Source organism: Squalius cephalus, assembly GCF_949319135.1.
Source record: "Squalius cephalus genome assembly, chromosome: 4".
Classification (NCBI taxonomy): Eukaryota; Metazoa; Chordata; class Actinopteri; order Cypriniformes; family Leuciscidae; genus Squalius; species Squalius cephalus.
Window position 1 is genome coordinate 41,500,502 of NC_137125.1, and position 15,923 is coordinate 41,516,424.

General features: G+C 39.9%; 3 protein-coding genes across 3 annotated transcripts in view; 2 read left to right on the forward strand and 1 right to left on the reverse strand.

Moving 5' to 3' along the window:
- cfap54 (cilia and flagella associated 54) overlaps positions 1–9,531 on the reverse strand; it is a 34,537-nt gene extending 25,006 nt beyond the window's left edge. Inside the window, exons 1-21 of the mRNA XM_079869444.1 lie at positions 9,221–9,531; positions 8,987–9,092; positions 8,715–8,858; positions 8,427–8,595; positions 8,282–8,340; positions 7,441–7,584; positions 7,197–7,310; positions 6,981–7,082; positions 6,697–6,889; positions 6,524–6,619; positions 6,328–6,440; positions 6,125–6,251; positions 5,364–5,449; positions 5,144–5,281; positions 4,818–4,965; positions 3,928–3,989; positions 3,595–3,720; positions 3,343–3,490; positions 3,182–3,259; positions 290–411; positions 3–185 (exon numbers count right to left, since the gene is read on the reverse strand). Coding sequence (XP_079725570.1) covers positions 3–185; positions 290–411; positions 3,182–3,259; positions 3,343–3,490; positions 3,595–3,720; positions 3,928–3,989; positions 4,818–4,965; positions 5,144–5,281; positions 5,364–5,449; positions 6,125–6,251; positions 6,328–6,440; positions 6,524–6,619; positions 6,697–6,889; positions 6,981–7,082; positions 7,197–7,310; positions 7,441–7,584; positions 8,282–8,340; positions 8,427–8,595; positions 8,715–8,858; positions 8,987–9,092; positions 9,221–9,369 — 2,607 coding nt within the window. The 5' untranslated portion in view covers positions 9,370–9,531. The remainder of the gene's footprint in view (positions 1–2; positions 186–289; positions 412–3,181; positions 3,260–3,342; positions 3,491–3,594; positions 3,721–3,927; positions 3,990–4,817; positions 4,966–5,143; positions 5,282–5,363; positions 5,450–6,124; positions 6,252–6,327; positions 6,441–6,523; positions 6,620–6,696; positions 6,890–6,980; positions 7,083–7,196; positions 7,311–7,440; positions 7,585–8,281; positions 8,341–8,426; positions 8,596–8,714; positions 8,859–8,986; positions 9,093–9,220) is intronic.
- A 295-nt stretch (positions 9,532–9,826) lies between these two features.
- Positions 9,827–11,350, forward strand: LOC307157076 (uncharacterized protein). Its single transcript, XM_079868849.1, has 2 exons — positions 9,827–10,305; positions 10,534–11,350. The coding sequence occupies exons 1-2, from the start codon at positions 9,890–9,892 to the stop codon at positions 10,619–10,621; spliced, it is 504 nt and encodes a 167-aa protein (XP_079724975.1). The 5' UTR covers positions 9,827–9,889; the 3' UTR covers positions 10,622–11,350.
- A 1,364-nt stretch (positions 11,351–12,714) lies between these two features.
- On the forward strand, positions 12,715–15,521 carry sco2 (synthesis of cytochrome C oxidase 2). Its single transcript, XM_079868935.1, has 3 exons — positions 12,715–12,760; positions 13,437–13,508; positions 14,142–15,521. Exon 3 carries the CDS (start codon positions 14,153–14,155, stop codon positions 15,062–15,064), a length of 912 nt encoding a protein of 303 aa, XP_079725061.1. The 5' UTR covers positions 12,715–12,760; positions 13,437–13,508; positions 14,142–14,152; the 3' UTR covers positions 15,065–15,521.
- The last annotated feature ends 402 nt before the right edge of the window (positions 15,522–15,923 follow it).

Sequence of the window (15,923 nt, forward strand, 5' to 3'; positions counted from 1 at the left end):
ACCTCCTCTTCCAGTGCGTATGGCGCAGGTGTGAAGATCATGGAGCAGTTAGATCGTGTCAGGAGTATTGGGGTTGGTGGTGGCTGTCTCTTCTCTGCCAGTCCTAAACTGTTCTCTAAAGGAAATGTACAACTAACCAGCTTCCTCTCTTCCAGCTCGGCTTTCTCCATCAGCGTTACGGCCTCCTGGAGAGAAAAAGAGACAGTTTAGATCATGTTATCTGAAAATCAAAACCAGCAGCATGATGGGAAGTGGAGCCAAATGTTTGGAGTTGACATCAAATACTGACCTCAAGTATTTTCTTGGTCTCTCGACTAGTCTGGTCCTTCCTGAATGCCAATAAGGCCTTCTGCGCCAGGAAAACACTCTTAGAGATCTTATTCTTCTTGATTTTTTCAAGTTCCGTAGAGTCTGTTAAGGAATAAATCTGGGTAAAACTGACATACTGTTCCTCTTCAGTCAAAGTTATTGACGCCACATCGAGACAGACGAATAGGAATCTTGCTAGAGAGGCCAATCTACTTCGAGTGAAACTAAACGAGCCAAAGCACATTGGTGTGCAATCATTTGCATCAGCTGTTCAGCCACGCAGCGCAGGTATATAATGAGCAGAATGTGCGATTGCACTTCAGTTTTTTGCTGAGGAGCCGAGCACTTCGATGCTGATATCTAAACAGAGTGTGAACAAATTATCAGGAGGATCTCTCATGGCTGGTGCAGGCTATACAGCGCGGCAGTAGGGTCGATTTTCTCTCTTTCTCTCTCTCTCTCTCTCTCTCTTTCTCTCTCTCTCTCTATCTTTTGTTGCCTGTGAAAAAAACTGAGCAAAAACAAAAGGGCTGTTTTCACAGCCGTGAGAGCGCTTAAACGCCATTCTTAAAGGAGAACTTGGTAACTTTTTTAACTTAATAAAACTGTCTAGAAATCATTTGGATGGTTAAACAACCTATTCTGGTGATATTGATGACTTTCCCTGCTCCCCCCAGCGTTCCCAGGTGGAAAACCAACCTTGCAACTTGGGGACTGCCGTCCCGGTAAGACAGAAATTGGAAGTCTCGTGAGAAGCGAGAACGAGAACGAGCGCGAGCGCGAAACACGAATTGCTTTACGGCAATTCGACATAAACACACACGCATGTATGATGTATTACCAGATTACCCACCTCGGTAGACATAGCTCCACACGATACAGTTGGCTTGCTCCGATCATAACAAACGCACATGAGCAGCGGTAGAGAGGGGGAGGAGGCTGCCGCAAGTGAGTTTTTTACGTCCGTGTTGTGAAATATACGCCCCCCCACAGCTGTAGGGGGAGCTCGTGGGGAAAACATGCGACAACAAAAGGGAAAATCAGCGAAGAAGTGACTAGAGTTCGCTAGAGTTGCCGAGTTCTCCTTTAAGGCTGGTCAGATCACCAGTGAGAGAGACAGCGCACGACAGGTGCACATTCATGTCCGTGTCCGCTACGACCGTTCCCCTGCGTGCTTCAGCACCAAGAGAGCAGTCCCCTAAAAGAGCTTACACAGGTAGAGCCTGTGTGTTTCTGGATACGGTCGTTACCTGGGATCACGGGATGGGCACGAGTGCTGTATTGCGTGTCTGGGCATAGAACACGCTGAGGCAGCATTCGTGGATGAGTCATGGACACATTGTGGGAAATACCATTGTGGGCGAGATGGTTAAATCCTCCTCGACCCCCCTCCATACCCTCTTGGGACCTTTCCCTGGTGCTTTGAGAACTTCAGGATGCTCCCTATGAGCCTTTGCAATCAGCAGACTTAAAGCTTCTCTCCATGAAGACTTTGCTGCTGATTGCACTGGCCTCTATCAAAAGGGTAGAGGACCTGCAGGCATTTTTGTCTACGAATCATGCCTAGAGTTAGGGCCGGGTGACAACCATGTTGTACTGAGACCTCATCCTGGCTATGTGCCCAAGGTTCCTACCACTCCCTTCAGGGACCAGGTGGTGAACCTGCAAGCGCTGCCCCTGGAGGAGGCAGACCCAGCCCTGGCTTTGTTACGGAGGCCAGCAGAAGGGAAAGGCTGTCTCCAAGTAGAGGATGGCCCACTGGATAGTGGATGCCATCAACTTGGCTTGCCAAGCACAAGGCATGCCCTGCCCACTCAGGTTGCATGCTCACTCCACGAGAGGCATTGCATCCTCCTGGGCGCTGATCCGTGGTTCCTCGCTAACAGATATCTGTAGAGCTGCGGGCTGGGCGACACCTAACCCGTTATAGCCTACGTGTACAGCCGGTCTCCTCCTAAGTTCTCACCCTAGACGGGTAGAAGCTCTGAGAGGCCCTGCTCTGTCGGCTTGCTGCACCCTACTGTGCACCCTTATTGCTCCAGAGTGAAAAACTTGTTGAGTGCTCCAACACCATCGGCCCGGACGTGGCGGAACATCCGGCGCCAGGCCTTTATCCATTGAATCCTTGTGAACCATATGTGTTACCCTGCGAGGATCCCATATGTGTAATTCTTCCATGGCTGCTCCTAAACGGAAGCCTGTGTCTATCCTTTGGGCTAAGTTACCCAGTATGTCATATGCAGTACAATCTTCGGGTTAGTTCATATGTATATCTCCACATAACTCCTTCGGGGAAGAATGTGGGTTCCACAGCATTCTCCTTCCTAACAGAACACTTCCTAACGCTTTGCCAGTGTTATCCAATAATCTCACTGTATGGGTTATCACGGAACAACAGTGACAGATATACTCTGTGTAAGCCCTCTCCTATCGTCCTTCCAGGCAAGAAGGGGCAAGAGGTTTGCACAGGGCGCTGGATGGGGTCAGCAGCTGTGGCCCTTTGGTATGGATTCCTATTCAGCGGTCTCGACGTGGCGTCGACTGAACGACTGAAGAGGAACTTCCCGTCGCCACATCTGCTGCGGCCCGCTGAGGCAGCCAGCTTATCGGCTCAGCTCCTCAGCAAAAAACTTAAGTGCAATCGCACCTGCTGCTCATTATATACCCGCGCTGCGTGGCTGAACTGCTAATGCAAATAACTGCACACCAATGTGCATTGGCTCGTTTAGTTTCACTCAAAGTAGATTTGCCTCTCTAGCGAGATACCTATTCGTCGGTCTTGATGTGGCGTCTCCATTCCCTCCTTCAGGGAACGTGGGTTACCATATGTAACACAGACATTTTGTTCATGTTACTCCGTTTTGAAACTCACCTTCTATTGGTCTGTTTGTTTCTGAGGTCTGCACTCGATTAGTATGTGACTTCTTACTCTCCGTCAAACTGATCTCTTCTGAGGAGAACAAATATAATGCATTCAGTGACATGCTTAAATGTCATTTACCCAAATGTTGAAAGATTGCACATCTCTCTGACCTGGCCAGGAGTCAGATAGTTTGAGAGTGAGTCTGTGCTGAATAACCATTAGCTCTAGGTGTAAATCCATGGAAAGGGTAGTCAGGTCAGTGATACTGCTGCTCTCTGGGACTCTGTTGCTCTTTGAACTCTTGTAATCACCAAACTTCTGTGGTTAAGACAGCAGTCACATTTTATTAAGCATGCTTGCTGTATATAAAGTAACAGGAAGTAACAGAGCTTGTGTTGTAGGAAGTAAAACTTAGTTCGTGCCTGCATAAACAACTTGTCAAAGACAGCAGAACCCCCATTAAGTGACCTGGCCCTGCCTCTGGACACACAATCCACACCTCGTTCCACCAAATCCAATGCAGTTTGCAGCTGTTCAGTTCGGGACATCTGCAGACATGTTTAAAATGAAGTTTTATTATGGTTAAAACCTGACTCAATTCCATAAAACTGCATGATATTTTGTTGGTTTAAATGGCATTCTCAGATTCTAAGGTATTTTTAAATTGTTCTAAATGTTGAATCTAATGATGCTGAACCGCTTATAAACTTTAAGTAGAGTTTTATCTTCTATTTCTACTTTGTAGGACAACATACCATGAACAAGGAGCTTGCAGATTTTCTAACAGGGATGGACTCTTCACTATTTACAGTGGAGGCTACAGAAAAAAACACAAATATAAACACAATAAAACTTAAATATATAACTAAAAGTGCAAAATACACAATACAAGTTTTTCAATGAGGTCTGTCATGCTCAATAAGGCTGTATTTATTTGATTCAAAAGATATTATAGAATATATTTTAGAAATATTTAGAAATATTATGACAATTTTAAATAACCATTTTCTATTTTTTTTAAATGTAATTTATACTTGTGATGTCAAAGCTGAATTTTCAGCAGCCATTACTTTAATATATGTATTACCATAAATACCAGTGTCATGTTTACAATGTCTGCTGTAATAGTCAAAAAATTGTGTATAGACCGGGGTTGTGTGAAACTTAATTGTGGCACATATTTGTTCCATTTGCCCACTGAAGTGGAAAATTCCTAGTCCCCAGTAGGAACTTTTAACTGGAATACCCCCTCAAGTCGGAGATATGACTGGGAAACTCTGGGAAACAGCAACAACCCGACTTTAGAATCCAATATGGCTGCTCAGTGCATCAACCGTCGTGAAACAGTAGTAATATGTTGTTTATAGCACTTCTGTTTGTCTGTGTCTCATTAAACTCAGTGGTGCACAGTGCACACAGTACTATCCAACCTCTATTTGTGGACAAGATACTTTGGCATTATCTGTGAATCTGTGAAAATACCTATTTTTTACATATTCCAAAAAAGCAAGCACAACAAAGGTTTGTCTGGACGTGGCCATCTTAGTTTTCCGACCTGTGTGCTAGAACACGGTCAACTTGGGTGTCACGCCATTCCCAACCCCATCATCCGTCTTCTGAGGTAAATGGAACGCAGCAATAGTACCTGTTTTTCTCCCGGACAGCGGGGCATCCATGCTGCTTTCCAACACCATGGCAATTCTGAGAGTCATTTCAGCCACTAATAAGAAGTCTACTTCAGCCAGCTGGTGCTCATGGGCCACTTCACACAGCAAGAGCAGGGTCTCTATCCACTACAGAACAAAACAATACAAACCCCCCCCCCAAAAAACTTACATGTTTTGGATTCAGCAACTGATTACAAAGCAGCAGCTAAATGAATGCTTTTTAAAATTTACAAAGCAATCATGTCAAAGCAATCAAGTCGCTCATAATAATCAGTTAAGATTTAATGTTTATTGAAATAATAACCTGGTCTTGGTTTGCCATCCTTCCCCGGTAGTGCAGAGGGTCATAGAGCCTCATCTGCGCTCTTTGAAAAACTGTTTTGCATTTAGCCCAAAAGAAGAGCATGATGTCCAACACCAAATCTGCATCTGGCTGGATATCCTGTTTGCACACACATACACAACATCAGGTAACCAACGACAGCTCCATGACCTCTTCAGACAGTGTGGGAGAAAGATCTGACCTTGTCTGTCCTGCAGACACAAGTATGAAGTGTCTGAATAAGATTGAAAAATTCATCTGTCATGATTGCTGGCCCAATATTCTTGTCTGTAATGGAATAAAACAAAAAAAGAGGGATTATGTTTATTTTTGTTTTAAATTAAAATAAAGATTTTTACATAACTAGGGATGCACGATATATCGGCCACCATATCGGTATCGGCTGATATACAGTATGTTAATTTTTAATGTTATCATTATTGGCCGATAAATTAATTTATCGATAAGAAAATTTGGCCGATAAATTAAAGCCGATAAATCATGAATTATTTTTTTCAGATGGGACACTTCAGATGCGCACTGTTCGTCATGATGGTTTTGATTTGATTGAAATATGATTGAAATAACTTCAAAAAGAAAAATATGTTTAAGTGTAATATGTGCAACGAAAGTCTGGCATATAGGCTACATAAAATTATAATAAGAACATTATAATTGTGTGCTTGTTACATGGATTTTAATGGTGAGACTTTTGTTTTCTGTAATCAGGCTCTCAAACTTATATAAAAATTTGGTTTTCGATTTATCGGCCAATATATTGGTTATTGGCTTTCAAATATAAAGAATTATCAGTTATCGGTATCGATAACCCAACATTTTTTATTAAATTAAAGTACATAAAAAATAACTGAAAAAAATTCAATCAATTAATCAATGAATTAATAAAAATCTCGATTATTTGATTATTGCTATGAGTGAAATCATTAAATTCTTGAGTGGTACCAGCTTGACCATCAAAAGCAGCATCTTTCATGGTGGTTTTAACTCTCTGAGTGGACAACAAACCCTCCACAGCCTCCAAAAGCCTCAGTTCCAGCTCATACTTCCTAAACGAGCAGCCCTCCATGTTCTGTGAACAGGCCAAGAAAGAGACTAAATAAAGCAGTCTGGCGGGCTTTTTTAAGCCGTATCACAGATGTACTCACAGCTAGCGCTGACATAAGAGCAGAAGAGAGCGAGCTGAACGTGCTCCACTGTTCATATCTGAAGAGCTGCTTAACAAACTTCACCGCAGCATCTACTGCAATCTTACTATTTCCTGAGAGACACAAAATAGAGACCCTGAGCAAACACAAATTAGAGTGAAGTAAAATAAATGGCCAGTTAAATTCAAGGACTCACCAGCGACAGCCGTGTCAAAGAGAGAGGAGGTAGGAGTGACTGCATTCACAGAGGGAGGCATGCTCTCATCAAAAGTGTGTTCAGTATCACCAAATGCTGCATAAAAAAAGGGATATTTACACTCTACAATTGATATTTAGTTGCACATGGGCAGAGAGGATGAAAAAGTTTACCAGACAACAAGCTACTGCCAGCCAAAATGAGCTCCAGTACCACGTCCTGGACCTCGAATTCTTCAGGCATGCCGGTCTGCAGGGGCCTGACGGAGCTGTCATGCAGAGCTTCCAGCACAGCCAGAAACCGAGCAGCATTTCCCTCAAACATCTCCATCAGGATACGCTCGGTTGGCGTGCGAGGCCATGGAGTCTGCAGAGAGAAATAAGGGAAACAGATAGAATAGATATTAGAAAAGAACTAGGGAAAAGAGGCATCGTACCTCATTAAAGTGAATACTCACTAGCTGTAGCTCTTTCAAATTGTTCTTCTGTTTGGGTTTGAAGAGGCCTTTCGGTTTCCTGCGGGGTTCGTACACTGAACGCTTAAACACCATCACTGCAAGCTTCTCTCCGTCAATGGAGCAATAACATGATTCAAGACAGGCATGAAAATATAGTAGTTAAAATACAAGAACTATAAAAACAACAGCATGTTTCATTTAGGCTACAGTTCTCACTTTTATTGTGGCCTCTTTATAAGCTTGCTGGGTCTCAAATGACACTTGGGAGCCAGTAATCTCCTCCAGCTTGGCCAGTTCGCTGATCTTGCCAAGGGCTCGGCGCGCAAACACCTAACGCCAGGTAAGGGCACAACAAGAGGCAAGAATGACAGAATGCCTATGTGGTCTCTGATATCCGTCATAAAGCTATAAGATGATTTATCGAGCAACTTTCGACACTGTTTTTGCGTGAAAAACCCACCTCTGCCTGAACTGAAGCACAGTCATGAAAGTAACATTCACACACAGCACAGCAAAGTGTGGACCTCCATGGCAGGAAGTTGGCCGTCAGCAGAGGAACAGAAGTCTCTAGACATGTGCATGCCCATAGTAAGTACTCTAAAACCTGAACGAAGACCAAAAAAATTTTAAAAAACAAAAGTACATAATTTGCACAAAAAAAGCTCCAAACATGAAGGGATTAGATTCACAGAAATGTAATACATGTTGTCAATAAATTTTTTAAGTAGCTGATTTGCTTTATACATATTCACTAACATACTTATTATTATTTGCATTTTTTTTTATCTTTTTCTTTTTTCTATATTTCTGCTTATTTGTATTGTATAACAACCTGAGGTAAACAAAATTAGACTAGTGTGGTCATCTATTAATCTTGAAATATTAATAAGGTTTAGGTACACTGTCATTTTAAAGTTTGGGGTTGGTAAGATTTTTTCAAAAAAATCTCCTATGGTCACCAAGGCTGCTTATATTGTGAAATATTATTATAATTAAAAATAACTGTTTTCTACTTAAAATTTAAAAAAATGATGTGATTTATTCCTGTAATGACAATTTTTTCAGTCTTCTTCAGTCTTCAGTCACATGATACTTCAGAAATCATTCAAATATGCCGATTTGCTGCTCAAGAAACATTTCTTATTATTATCAGTGTTGAAAACAGTGGTGCTGCTTTTATTCATGATTCTTTGATGAATAGAAAGTTCAAAAGAACAGCATTTATTTGAAATATATTTTTTTGTAAACAGTACTGTTACCCTTAAAAGTGTTACAAAGCATGTAAAACTGTTTTTGAGAACCTGTGAAGCATGGCCTGCTGACATCAGGAACCTGCATATGTTATACATGTGTAACGAGCCTGAGGAAATATAGAAAACAAGTCACATCACCACGTATTGTCAGTGTGATTTGTACAGCACCCAGACATATTGATGCTGAAAATACCATTGTACAGGATCCAGCATAAACTTTCATCAGGCAGAACAGCCTGCATCAGAATGCGCAGAAATCCCAGGATGCTCAGCAACTTTTGAAGCCCACCCTGGTCTGGAAGTGCACTTTTCTCTCTCTCCAAATAGAAGATGCATTGGCATTCTCCCTCAAGAGCACGGAACTAACAGACACACGGATCAAAGTTCATTTATTATGAATCAAACCACACAATTTACTAAAGAAACTAACATTTATATTGAAAACAGCTAAATGTAGGCTACTTCAGGAAGGATCTCTAACCGTAAGTTTGGCTCTCTTTGAACCAAAGCCATCTGAGAAGAAGGACTGCTTGAAGTGCTCCACATCTCTTATGCTTTCCAGGCTTAGTGTGCAAAACTGCTGCAGATAGAGTCTGTACCCTTGCCAGAGAGCAAGCCTGTATAGCTTATAAGGAATTATAAAGAGTATTTAGCCTATATAAAGAAAACATTATATTGATAAATTAAGCAAAACACATTTTGAAGTAACTGTGGCAAAAAAAAGGGTAAAAATTAAAATACAGTTGTCATTACCTTAGTGTCAAGGAGGAAATCAGCAGTTTGCAACAGGTGCTCTTCGAAATAACATGGAGGAAGGCGAGATCTATACTTGTTCCATGTTTCAAACAGTTTTATGGACCTGTCAGTTAACAAAGTACATTAATTATACTTAAACGTCAGTAAAATAATATATAACATAATACAAAACACCAATGACATTATTTTTTGTTAAAGATTTTAGCTCTTTTTGTCTTGTTTGTCTCTTACCCCCTGGAGTAGGATCGATTGTCGTAGTTCGGAGAGCCTAAAAGTTTCTTTATATGCGCTTTAAACTCTTTTAGGTCACTTTGAAATGCTGACAGGACAGGGTTGTTTTTATCCAGGGGTCCGTAGAAGGACGCTGGTGAAGGGTCCATGTTTCCAACGGAGCGTGCGCGAGCTACTGTGTTTGAATCCGCTGTTATGGATACGACTCGAGCTCCACTGCTCGCGGGGCACTACCAGGCATACATTATGCATAATTAATGCAAAATTGACGTTAACACGCATCTTCTATGATAAACAGGAACACAATTTCTGGATTAATTTTATTTGCTTTCCTTGAGTGTTGGACGTAAAAACTATGTATATGCGATACAATTTGAATTTCTAAACCTTTCCGATTTTACACATTCCCACTCATCTTTATCAACCAGCCATCTAGAGGCTTTTCGGCAACATTTTTAAAGACGAATCTGCAAATGTGTGTGTGTGTGTGTGTAACAAATATTAATATTTATTACTAAGTAATACACGTAAAACATTTATTATTTTAAATAATATTTTTCAAATTACAACGTTTTATGCTGAATCTGCGACTTCGAAACACAAGTCTTTCGCCGCTTGCTTGAATGTAGTAGCTAACCGCATATAATAAACGTGTTGGGTGCAGGAGAAATGGGCAAGAATAAAGATCTGAGCGACTTTGAAAAGGGCCAAATTGTTATGGCAAGGCGACTAGGTACGAGTATTACTGAAACGGCTAAGCTTGTGGACTGCTCCCGGTCAGCAGTGGTGAAAATATACCAACAGTGGTCCGAGGAGGGGCAAACCACTAGCCGGCGACAGGGTGTTGGGCGCCCAAGGCTCATCGATGAACGAGGGCAACTAAGGCTAAACCATCTGGTCCGAGACAACAGAAAGAATACTGTGGCACAAGTCACACAAACGTATAATGATGGTAATGTGAAGAATGTGTCGCAATACACAGTGCACCGCACTCTTCTGCGTATGGGTCTGCGCAGGTCGATCCGCTGCGCCTCCACATCACAACCCACAGCACTTGAAGGATGTGGAGGACCAACAGGAGATAGGTATAAAATTATGATTTATTTATTTATTGGTTTTTGTATAGATAGATAACTATGCATTGTTCCAGATAATCAAGGTATTTTCACTTGAAAATGAAAGCGTGTCTGTGGGAAGGCAGATCTCCAGGATTTAAAACCTTGATTAAAATAATCAGTTCATCGTAGTTCATCAAGCACATTTGTCCTTGAGTGTTCAGCTCACTCCACTCGTTTTTTCTTTGTCTCCATCAGTTGTTCTGAGGATGTTGAGACTCAGAGGACTCAAATGGCATGTGATGTCATGGAGCATCCTGCGGTCAACAACGAGAGAAATAACTAAACTTTCACATCATATGCCGAAGGCCTTGTCCCCGTCATGTAGAGCTCTCAAAAAGACCCATCAGTCCCTCTTTAGAACATCAGCTCAATGTTTTCCTCCACCACACTACCGTCTACCACCTTTATTTGGAGAACAAAGAGCTTTTTACTCTCAAGACTCCTGAAGAAGACTCAAGAAGCTGCATACACGTTTGGTTGTAGCGCTGCTTTTCATAGGTGGTATTATTGGTATGTGTACCGGGAGAAAGAACAGAGGATCCAGACACAGAGACTGGAGCAGTTGAGGAAAAAAAGGCTGTCGGACAGGGAGACTTCCATTTGTTGGATCACACAGGACAGCGCAGGACCAAACCCGATGAAGAATCTAAGGATTCTCAGTATAGCAACCGGTGTGTTACCTTAAGAGAGCACCTTGTTATATTTTCTTTTGTTTTTATATGATTTAATTTTATAATCATTACTCGTTTGTGTAATTTATAATTTAATTTATTTATATTTTTATTTGATTTACATGTTAAATGTTTTGTTAGATGTTTGTCTTCATGAGTAAAGAGAATGTCTCCATTTCAGTGTTTTTAACGTCTCAGAATTATGTTTTGAAGCAGTAATTTTCCATTGCTTGTGCATTGGTATAATAACACTTGTTGGATTTGCACTGGTCAGATGAAGTCTGAGCATTGAAACACATGCAACTAAGATTATTGAATAAATTCTGTTGTTTTTATCATCATTATTTTGTCTCCTGCTTTTGCTCTTCCCTGGTTTTCTCTGTCCAACTCTCAGGCTGATAGGCTGTTAATAGTTTTGGATACTAGAAAATACTTGCTGTTGACAGCTTTACTGGTTTTGGACACCAGACAAAACAGATATCTTTCACAGGATCCAACATCCGGGGCTGGAGCTGATATTTCTGACGTAGAGATCTATATGATCTAATCAGAGACAAAAACACCCTAAATAGAAAATACCTTGGGTTACATGACACATCACAATACACTACTGTTCAGAAGTTTGGAGCTGCTAAGATTTTTAAATGCTTTTGAAAGGAGTCTCTTGTGCTGACCAAGGCTTCATTTATTTTATATAAAATACTGTAAAATTGTGTAATATTATAATTTATTAAATAATAATTTTAATATATTTTAAAATCAAAATCTTTCCTGTGATGGAAAAACTGAATTTTCAGCATCTTTACTCCAATCTTCAGTGTCGCATGATGCTTAAGAAATCTTTCTTATATGTTGTTTGGGTGCCCAAGAATTATTATTTTTTTTACTATTATCAATGTTGAAAACAGATGTGCTTCTTAGGCTAATATTTGTTTTACCGAAACCGTGATACTTTTTTTTTCATGATTGAAATAGCAATCTTTTGTAAAATTATAAATGCCTTTACTATCACTTTTCATCAATTTAATGCATCTTTGCTGAATGAAATAATTAATTCACACTTCAACTTCACACACGAACAAACGCAAAAATTACATTTTCTAGAGAATCTGCTTTTGTACTTTCTGACAACGATGTGATTAAGGTCTGAAATGAAGAAAAAAAAAACAGCATTCGTATAAATTACAACAACTACTCTGAGAAAGGTCTCAGATTATTACCAGGATAAGTAGGTCCATTCTCTTAAACTTGCTATCTGCAGTCTCAACTGTAAAAGAATATAACGACTTTTAGATTCACAAGGAAAAATATGTAGTCCATTTGTGTTTGTTTTTCTTGTGTGTTGGATGTAAAGCAGTGTATATTCTCTACAATTTCCATACCATATAAATAAATAAACCTTTCAATTTTACACATTTCTACTCAACTATTCATCTCATATACTGTAAAAACATAAATAAAGATTCAACTTTATCATCAACCTGCCATCTAGTGGCTTTTCGGCAACACCTTTAATGACGAATCTATCATTGTGTATGTGTGTGTGTGTGTGTGTGTGTGTGTGTGTGTGTGTGTAACAAATATTAATACTTATTGCTAAATAATGTAATATGTAAAATATTTATATTTTATTTAAAGCAATAATAAAAAAAGCGATCATTAAGCGATCAACGTTTTATGGCTTAAATGAATCTGCGACCTCGAAACACAAGTCTCACGCAGCTTGAATGTTGTACAATCTAACGTTACATGTCTATAGAGAGCCTAAGTCCCTCCCCTTCCGGTCGACCACCATGGGACCTTATTTCGGAAAAATATTGTATGGTAGTCAATGGCGAGAGACAACAAATATTTTGATCTCGTTTGAATTGGGCCCTGATTTACACATATGATGTTTGTCAATTTAAAAGATACATTTTAAAGTCAAGAAAGTCGCAGCTTGATGTAAACCTGCTGAGGTATAAGACTGTGAAAATACGTAATTACAAAGACTACAAACCCAGAAGGCGCACACGCGACGTCATACCTTTTCTCTCAATGAATGAAGCTAACTTTACTGAAGCTAACGTCTGTCATTTTTTCTATAGTCTTACATTATAATGGTAACGTTACGCCGTCATGCCTGAGTGTTTTGAGCCAGAATACACACATACGAGCAACGGATCTTGTGACGTACATAGTGCGAGACGAGAGATGTAGTTCATTGAGCGATTTTCACATAAAACTAAACGTTACTCTTCTGTTTTATGACAAACTGCGACTTTCTTGACTTTCATAATTACCTTTTAAATTGACAAACATCATATGTGTAGTTCAGGGCACAGTTCAGACGGAATAAAAAGATAAGTTATCTCTCGCCATTGACTTCCATACATATTTTTTCCGAAATAAGGTCCCATGAGCCGGAAGCGGAGGGGCGGGACTTAGGCTCTCTATGGTTGTCACATGCGGAGCTCAAGCTTGTATCTTGTAGTGAGGACAGACGACTATAACTGTAGGGTTAGTAACATTTAAACGTATTTTAACCATGATTTTGCTTATATAACACGAGTCCTGTATTTCCACCGACCAAAGATAGTGGTTTAAAGTCTTTTTTTCTCTCACAGAGCTAGCTTGCTAATATTGTCATTGACATGGAATGCGTGTATTTCAGTGAGAGTTTAAAATCCTTCGATGTTTTTATTTGTTTATTTTTATACCGTCTATTTAATATAGTTTATCAATTATCAGTTTAATACAATTATCAGTATTATAAAAAATAAGACAAAAATTTGTATTTATTTATTGGTTCTTACACAGATGGATAACTAAGCATTGTTCCACTGTTTACGGTGAATAAAGAGATTGCAATGGGGTTTTGTACACTCTTATATTCTTTCATAATACATACGGGTATAGGGGTGTTATTATAGTCCTGTTTCTGGAGATTTGCTTGCAGAGTTAAGTTCAAACCCTAAATAAACACCTGATGTACCAGATAATCAAGGTCTTTTCACTTGAAAATGAAAGCATGTCGGTCTGTAGGAAGGCAGATCTCCAGGATTTAGAACCTTGATTAAAATTGTAGTTCATCAAGCACATTTGTCCTTGAGTGTTCAGCTCACTCCACTCTTTTTTCTTTGTCTCCATCAGTTGTGCTGAGGATGTTGAGACTCAGAGGACTCAAATGGCATGTGATGTCATGGAGCATCCTGCGGTCAACAACGAGAGAAATAACTAAACTTTCACATCATATGCCGAAGGCCTTGTCCCCGTCATGTAGAGCTCTCAAAAAGACCCATCAGTCCCTCTTTAGAACATCAGCTCAATGTTTTCCTCCACCACACTACGGTCTACCACCTTTATTTGGAGAACAAAGAGCTTTTTACTCTCAAGACTCCTCTAAAACTCCAAACTCCAGCTCGTTGGCAGGGATCAAGCTGCGTACACGTCTGGTTGTGACGCTGCTTTTCGGAGGTGGTATTATTGGTACCTGGTGGTATGTGTACCGGGAGAAAGAGCAGAGGATCCAGATACAGAGACTGGAGCAGTTGAGGAAAGTGGCAGTCGGACAGGGAGACTTCCATCTTTTGGATCACACAGGACAGCGCAGGACCAAACGCGACTTCCTGGGCCGTTGGGTTCTCTTGTACTTTGGCTTCACCCACTGCCCAGATATCTGCCCCGACGAGCTGGATAAAATGACCAATGTGGTGCGTATTCTGGATAAAGACCCTAGCCTGCCCCCTGTCCAACCACTTTTTATCACTGTTGACCCTGAGAGAGATGACGTGGCTGCTATGGCCAAGTACGTGAAGGATTTCCATCCACGGCTGGTTGGATTGACGGGCACTGCGGAGGAAGTGAAGCATGCAGGACGGGATTATAGGGTCTATGCCAGCGCTGGTCCTAAAGATGAAGATGGGGATTACATTGTGGACCACACAATCATCATATACCTGGTAAATCCAGACGGACTCTTCCTGGACTACTACAATAGAATGAAAAATGATGCCCAGATTGCTGAGAGTATACGCAATCACATGAAAAAATATGTTAAATTATTTCCAGATTAAGCTGAGGAGAAATATGCATTTGCACAATAAAGCTCTATTTTACAAGGATGATCAACCGCATCCTAGTTCCTTATTTGCATTATTAACTGCAAGTAAATAAAACTATTAAAAATTGTTTACTATAATTGAAATAAAACTAAAAATATGAGATGGAAACTTTAAAATGAGAAATATTTGCAACTAACTGGAATGTTTAAATTCTTAAATGAAAAATAAAAGCTAATTCAAAACATTCATAAATACTATAATAGTATAAATTGATAGAAGTGTGTTAGTTCTTTAAACACAGGTTGTACAGTCAATTAAAACTGTACATATAATAGCAGGAATGTTATTTATCCACACTATAACACAAACTCACAAAAATCCAGAAACAGATGTCATACTTCTCACTGCTAAATGTTTGTGGCATCTGATTTTAACTTGCATCAAACACAAAAATGACTTTTTTGCAGCACTAGTTTTTATTTTTATGTGTGATTCTTCTATAATTATATAAAAATGGCTTAGAAACTGTACAGACAGTTTACTTGGAGGTGAAGCGTCCAGAATGTATATAAAACAAACAATTGTACAGACTTTTCTCATAATTTTACACATGAAATATGATATTAGCTTCTTAAAATGAAAAGCAGGTCTCATTTGGATTGCAGTTTGTCAAAACATCAGTTATTTCTTCATCTCAGGACTCAGATTCATCCATGCGTGTTTAAAGACCAAATTCATATGCAAGAGCTGAATATCAGTATACATGTTTGAATTACGAGACCAAAATGCCTAGATAGAAAAGCATAGAAAGTCTTTGTGTGATTTTTATCTCTTTGATGTTGTCTGTGATAAAGAGCTTCTGTTTGGGGCC

Bases quoted from the DNA above. Each gene is read 5' to 3' on its own strand.
- LOC307157076 (XM_079868849.1), top strand. From the start codon at position 9,890: ATGGGCAAGAATAAAGATCTGAGCGACTTTGAAAAGGGCCAAATTGTT. The intron at 10,306-10,533 runs GTATAAAATTAT...TGTCTCCATCAG, and splicing joins GGAGGACCAACAGGAGATAG to TTGTTCTGAGGATGTTGAGA.
- sco2 (XM_079868935.1), top strand. From the start codon at position 14,153: ATGTTGAGACTCAGAGGACTCAAATGGCATGTGATGTCATGGAGCATC.